Raw genomic sequence first — 7,510 nt, 5'->3', positions numbered from 1 at the left:
GTATTCTTCATACTTTTTTAATTTTCTTTTTTTTTCTCTCCTTACTTAATGCTATTATTCTAAAGTCGGTAGTTTTATTTAGCGCAGTGCTTCTTGGTAGTCAGTCAGCATAAAAATATCTCATGCTCAGTAAGCGACTTCTTCAAATCCCGTTATAAGAGTGCCTTTACTAAAAACTTAGACACACATACCAATACATTAACAAAGAGAAATACCAAACGCCAAACACCAAACACCAACTTCGATATTAATGACAAAATACTTTATAAAGCTGACGAAGTATATAAAGAAATAGCAATGATAATAGAAAAATCAACCACAACCACTGATGATGAGGACTGTTTGCTACTTGTGTTTACACCTCTTCTTTGCTTACAACACTTTATAGAGTTTAAACTATAGACTGAGAATTGAAAAAGTTTAGCTCCACGTAAAATTGGATAAATTACAAAAAAAAATTGCTATAATCGGTTCCATTGAGTGCAGTATCAGTTGCAAAAGCTTCGAACTTTTCATCTTATTGGAAATGGAAGTGGTGAGAAGAATATATCCATTTTATACTATTGTTAAACCCACACCTATCATAAAAATGGCATTGGATTTTATATTCTATCAAAACTATTCTTTGAATTTATCTAATAATACTGATTAATGTTTTTCTATTTTTTATTGTCTTACCAAACACTTACTCCAATAATAAATGTAATACAAGATAAAAATTCTATCGATTTCATTTTCTATAGTAATTGTATAGTCATTGCATTACCCTAAAAAATTCAATATATTCTTTAAGAATATATTCTGCGAGTGAATTAGACTGGTTTACATGGTTTATATAGTATAGTTGTAGAAAGAATAAACCTTCTATAATGGTTTGCTAACCGACAGGGGCATGTCTGCATATCTACAGACAGATGGTTTCTATAAAATACCCATATTGTATTTAATTGTTCTATACAAAAAAACTTCAGCAACAATTAGTATAATTTTATCTAACATGAAACCATGCATATGAAAATAGTGTATATTAAATTAATAATATAGACAATATATGCTACTAGTTTATATTGCATACAAAGTATAGACATTCGACATATTCAGAGTGATTAATCGAAATATCAATAATAACTTTTGGTTTTAGGAATATTAAAAAATTTCAATATTATGTTATAGATATATAACATAATATATAACATAAGATTATAGACCACCTCGCAAGAGCCTGTTCAGACATACAATTCTGTGAATCAGATTGTTATCAGAGAATTAGTTGATACAAAACTAAAATTCTTATTAATAACTGTACATATATTGAAAAGCATTTTTACTATAGTAGCAGACCAGGCAAATTTTAAGTGAAAGAAGTGGTTTGTTTATTTGAATCAAATTGGAACCCTTTTTCAGTAGGACAGATCTGAAACTGTTGGTGATTTGTCTGGCAGGATACACAACCTGTTTTAGCATCTTGATTAGATAACTCTTTGCGATAGGACATAACTCCTTCTCTGCCTGAAGAATGACGAGACCTCTAATAGAATTTTTGGATTACTCGGCTTAGCCTGGGTCAGGATCGCACCAGCAAAAGACAGTCTGACCTTTGCTCGTAAGACAATGCATTGGATTAACTGGATTTTCTAATGGGTAACAAGTTTACTGTGTACTATCTACCTTCTTCATATTTCACTTATCTTGATACTGTTCTTATGTTTAATGCTGATGGTTAAAAGAAAAAATTAATTTTGACTATAATGACACATAAGATATCCTCAATGTAATAAAGATACAAGTATTGTCTTCAATTATTTTTTCATTACGGACAATTTGTTTTTAAGCATTTAAAGAATAAGTACATTTAATTTATTCATTAAATTAAAAAAGTTTCTTTTGGTTCTATAGGTTACCAATAGAGCCTATATCATTATTTTTGAAAATTATTGAAAAAAATAAATAAATTAATTATTGCTAGATAATGTCATTTAAGTGTGAAAAATGAACGATATAGAGTATTAAAACGATTAGTTATCGAGATAGCCGATAATCGAATGCCGCTTTAAATCTGCTTGTACAGCGTTTTTTTTTATTTTTTTATTTTTATTTTTTCATTTATTTTTTTTCTTTTCTTTTTTTTCTTTTCTTTTTTTTTCTTTTCTTTTTTTTCTTTTCTTTTTTTTCTTTTCTTTAGTACTGTTAGCTGATATTTTGACTTGTGTTTATTTTAATGTACATATTTGAAGCGAGTTGATTACTGAACCAATGCATTCTTAAAGTTTAGATGCTTACTTTTACGTTATCTAATATCTGATTGAAAGTAATAAGAACTGCTATATATGTAGGTATAATATTATATTATATGTTAAATTTCGTAATATATAACGATATGCTCATATGCAGTGAACAAATCGGCACTATATATTATTTAATATATATAATTAAATAATTTATATCATATAATTTATATCAGATTCCTACCTTAATTGATATTTGTGTTTATTATTGTTTTGGCAAATCAGCTGGAGAAGATATAAAGTAGCAAAGTGTACACGAAATTTCTAAATATAATACCATATAAAAGTAATTAATCTATTTGTGCTAAGTTTCAATTTTTGGTAAACATAATGGACCAAAAGCTATAGAACACACTTACTTACTTACCTAGTAGGCGATTATAGACGTGAGTCGGCCTTGGCTGCTTTCGGTAGCCTCCTCCTACCAGACCGATAACTTGTTTGTTGTCGCCTGTTGGTAATATTAAGTATCTTTATATCATTGGCCACCTGGTTCTTCCACCAACAATAAGGGCGTTTTCTACCTCGCTTTCAACCAACGGGTATCGAATCAAATGCCTTTCTGACGATTTATTTATGGAGAAAAAAGTTCAAAGTAAATACCTTTTTTCTAAATACCCTTTATGCTGGGAATTCAATTTTTATTATAAAATTAAATTTAAGGTACATTGATTATTATGTTAGATCAGAAGATGATTTTGAAAGGAAACGGAAGTTTAGTTTAGTCGCCTAACAGAACTTGCACATGTTAAAAAACTAAATCTACCATTTGTGACGGCCTAGATACTAAGTCACCACTATATGTAAGCGACTACAGCAAACGCAATTCCTCAACAACGTACTCACACAAATAATTCTAGAGAAACAAAATCCAAAAAAAAAATTTGTAACCTATAATTTATAGCTTACAAAATTTTCTAGTCAATTTAAAGTTTTCCAACTCTATCAACAAAAACATTTAAAAAAAATCCACTTAACTATCTTGACCTAAATTCAAGCAATCGTCTTAAAACAAATGCAACAACCGCACCAACATTTTAGGGTTTGTACTGCCAAGCAAGCAAGCAAGTTGGCAAGGCGAGCATTCCTTCTTCAATATTTTCTTCAACTAAAATTCCAAACCAAAGTGCATCGCTAACAGCGAAACAAAATGTGAATAAATAAAAAAAACTAGTAACAAAAAACTACGACTGAAGCAACAAAGTGCACATTTTATGACCGCTACATTGTTGAGCTTTTTAGACATTTCGAAATACCAACCTGATATTTACCAACGACCAACATAAACTTATTTACCATAACAGCAGTAACAGCAGCACCGCAAGTACTAATGAAATTGAATGGAACTCACAAAATCGAATGGGGTTTTCCTTGATGGTTTCCTCGCTTAGAGCACCAAACCGCACAACTACAGAAGCACGCCAAATAGATGATAAATATAGTCACACCATTAGATACACATACCATAAGTTTTTTGTTAAGATTGTTTGGGTTATTGCATTGTTATTGGTTTTATTGTTGTTGTTTTAAGTATATTTTTTTTTTAACTTTGAAGCTGTATGATTTGCTTGACTGAGTTTTGTGTTAGTACTGAGTACCCGCTCTCAAGCTTTTACTCTCCGTAAAAGTTTTTAGTCAATGTATATAATTGAGTGCTTTTTAACCAAGTTAACATCACATATGATTGGTAGTAGGGTTTAATGTATCTCCCGCTTGGTTACACTCTATATACTTTGGCACTCTTTCGTCTATAAATTTCTTCTCCGTTTTTATTTTCTTTGTTTTTATATTTGTTTACTTTTTATTCTATTATACTTTTTCTCGTGGCAACTCTCTTGGTGTGTATTTTTGTAATATTATTTATATTTTATTATTTCATAAAAATATTTAACACCAGCTTTAGGACCAAGCTCCATGTTGAAAATACTATATTAAAGCTTGAAAGAGTACTGTTATTCTAAAAATACGCTCATAATATTAGGAATACATAAAATGTATTCATATTAAATTTTTTTTAAATCTTTGAAATTATTACATTGTAATATTAAATCAAGTAGAAATATATTCGCTATATAATATTTTACTATTTTTTGATATACTATATATAATTTACTATATAATTAATATAGTATATATATAGGTTTTATTTGGGACTAGTTTCATTATTATATCAACTTAACGAACAGCACCATAACTAACGGATTTCATGTTATGATCTAAAGAACTACTTATATTATTGCCTAACAAAGTACTACACAACTATATCTATTAAATTATAGCAATAATAAAGTCGACTTTATAGTGATTGCAGTTTGCATCTTCTAATATAGAAATAAATCTACCAATTTCATTGAGATGTTCATTGAGACATACTTCACACATTTGTCTTAAAGTATGTTTGCTACCATATCACTAACGGTTAATAAGCTATATTATTAAACTAAATGTTTCCTTAAATACATCGCCAGCTGTCAGGAAGCAAAAAAGAATTTGATTCACTTTTGTCAGATTTATCATTGTCCATAGTATATTCAACGTAAAACAAACACAGTAATAAAATAACAAATTGGTTCTATTTATATATAGTTAAATTATTATTGATATGTGTATGAAATAAAATACTTTTAATATAAATGTGAAATAATGACCCTTCGGAACCAGCATATTTAGGAGACTAACAAGATATTGATGAGAAGAGTTGTTTATTTCTATTAATACTGTGAGTTCTTAAAATTGAATAATTGATGATTAAAAATGCAATATTACCAACTGTACCAACTGAAGTTTTCAATGTGGAGTATGGGTTGAAAAAGATTGGCCCTCAGAGAACGGTACGGTTCTGTAAAACTTCTATATACAGGATTAGGCGAGTGAAGTGTTACCAACTACACACAAGTATATCTGTGACCTGATATTGCCAACTACGTGAAATTCGTACGAATGACAACTGTTCATATTGTCTATAAGTACCATAAGCATTTGCGTCTAAATTTTATAGAACAGAAGTTATTCGAAATGGAATTCAAACGTAATAGTGTGATTGCGTTAAATTTGGCTGAAAAATCACAAACTGCTGTTGTCCGTGAGCTCAAAAACCTCAAAGTAAATAAAATGTTTGTGTATCGTATGTTACCATAAATCGTTACAATAGTACAGGCAGCGTCACCAAACGCTATGGCGGTGGATTAAAAAAAAAAACAGCAACATCACCTAAAATGGTTCGGAAAATGGAGGATCGATTTAAACGAAATCCACGTCTTAGTGGCCAAAGAACTGAAAATATCCCAGCGAAACATCCGACGCATATTCCAAAATGGGCTCAAGGTAAAGTCTTACAAGTTCCAAATCGTATAAGATCTTACACCAAAGCAACAAAAAGTTAGACTCGAAAGAGCAAAGGAGTAACGTTCATTACGATTGCACGAACGTGTTGAATTTCGAAAGATTGTGTTCTCTGATGAGACAAATTTCCCAATTGAGCAGTGCATAAACTCTCAAAATGATCATGTCTATTTAATTGAACCCACTGCCGAAAATTTGTGATTACGAATAGCCACCCGAAATATTTTTTCATCTCAAGTAATGGTATGGGCAGCTGTGATCGCCAATGAACGCTGTTCAATCGTTTTCATCGAGAGTGCTATCAAAGTCACTGGTACTTATTATCGGGAAAATGTTTTGGAAGTTGTTTTAGAGCCGTAGACACGCAAACATTTATAAAGCTCGTGTGAACCAAGGATAGTTAAATAATTATGTTCCATACTTCATTTCCTCCACACAATGGCTTTCGAATTCGTCAAATGCAAATGCGATGGATAATTTCATCTGGACCATTTTGGAAAGCTAGGTGAGGATTAAAAATCAGGAATGGGCCAAAATACCGGAATATCACATTCGTGTAGCATGCAACTCATTTTTTAACCGTTAAGAGGCCATAGTCAAGGCAGGAGGTGGCCACTTTGACCTAGAATGAATGAATTCTAAAACTTTGATTATTTGCACAAATTTTTATAATTCAAATCAATAAAAAGTAATTTGACACAAAAAGGATATGGTAGCTTGAATAAGTAACATTTCAATCGCCTAACCCTGTAGTATACCATATAAGGTAATTTTTGTATTGAAATTTTTGTATATGTGACGTGTTTTTAATTGGAAATTGAACTTGATACTGAACTTATGTCTCCTGGAATGTGTATCTTATTTGTGTTTAAGTTTCAAGTTCATAAAATTAGATATATGGCAAATTTATATTTACTGTATAGTAGGAAATTGTTTGTTTATTATCATTTTTAATGGAAATATGAAGTCTAAACGTTGAATTTTAAAATCTTTTTGCAAAGTAAAGAGCATGATATGAAAATTTATAACAGTTAAAGCAAGAATATTTTGTCTTTTATGTATGGGAAGTTAAATCTTCCTTAAAGCACTTTTTTGTCCATTTTTCTATTAATTATTTTTTATTTGCCTTGCTTAAATGAAGATTCTTCAATTCATATTTGACCTAGTACAAAATTAAAACTTCATTAACAAAACATATTCAAACAACCTTGCATATGTCAATGCCTTCTCTTGGGACAAACTAACAATGGAAGTATTCGTAACTAACTTTGCGCCAATACCAAAAAATACCAGTTAACTGTTTTAGATGAATAGAAAAAAATCCAAATAAACACTTGAATGAGAGACCAAAACATCTGATACAACTTTAAATGAAAGACAAGGTTTCAACAAAAAAAAACACGTATTTACCCATTTGACTGCATAAGTGCATAAGAAAGATAGATAGATAGATTCATTATTAATTACTTATAAGCGCTAGTCTACAAAATGAATAAAATTTTTATATTTCTAATTCGTTATTTATTAACCTCATAAAATTTAAATGATCGAACATATTCCGTTTTCATGTATATTCTCTTATTATTATTATAATTTTAGTTAGTACATAATAAAAATTATTTTAACCATATATATATATAATATTTATATAAATATTTTTTTATTAGTTAAAATTTATTTTTATTTTTTCTTGATTGTGTGATCATTATTTGGCTATAATTGTAAAATATTTATATGTTCATGAAAGAAAATATTTTACTTTTAGTTAAAAAATATAAATTAATTGTAAATCTGCTTTTAAAGAATTAGTATATTATCTAATATATGCATTAGTTTAGTAAAATATTTTTATCTTAACAAAATAGTTTTAATTAGAGTCTCAA

At 29.3% G+C, this 7,510-nt stretch overlaps 2 protein-coding genes across 2 annotated transcripts in view; both read right to left on the bottom strand.

Moving 5' to 3' along the window:
* The window catches only part of LOC119679305 (mpv17-like protein), a 479,294-nt gene that overhangs the window by 191,030 nt on the left and 280,754 nt on the right, over nt 1–7,510 (bottom strand). The gene's annotated exons all lie outside the window — the stretch shown is intronic.
* LOC119675929 (protein tramtrack, beta isoform-like) overlaps nt 7,308–7,510 on the bottom strand; it is an 8,114-nt gene continuing 7,911 nt past the window's right edge. Inside the window, exon 7 of the mRNA XM_038087147.1 lies at nt 7,308–7,340. Coding sequence (XP_037943075.1) covers nt 7,308–7,340 — 33 coding nt within the window. The remainder of the gene's footprint in view (nt 7,341–7,510) is intronic.

Source organism: Teleopsis dalmanni, chromosome 2 (assembly GCF_002237135.1).
Source record: "Teleopsis dalmanni isolate 2A chromosome 2, ASM223713v2, whole genome shotgun sequence".
NCBI lineage: Eukaryota > Metazoa > Arthropoda > Insecta > Diptera > Diopsidae > Teleopsis > Teleopsis dalmanni.
Note: the sequence above shows the minus strand (reverse complement) of the source record. Positions and strands in the feature narration are given on the sequence as shown.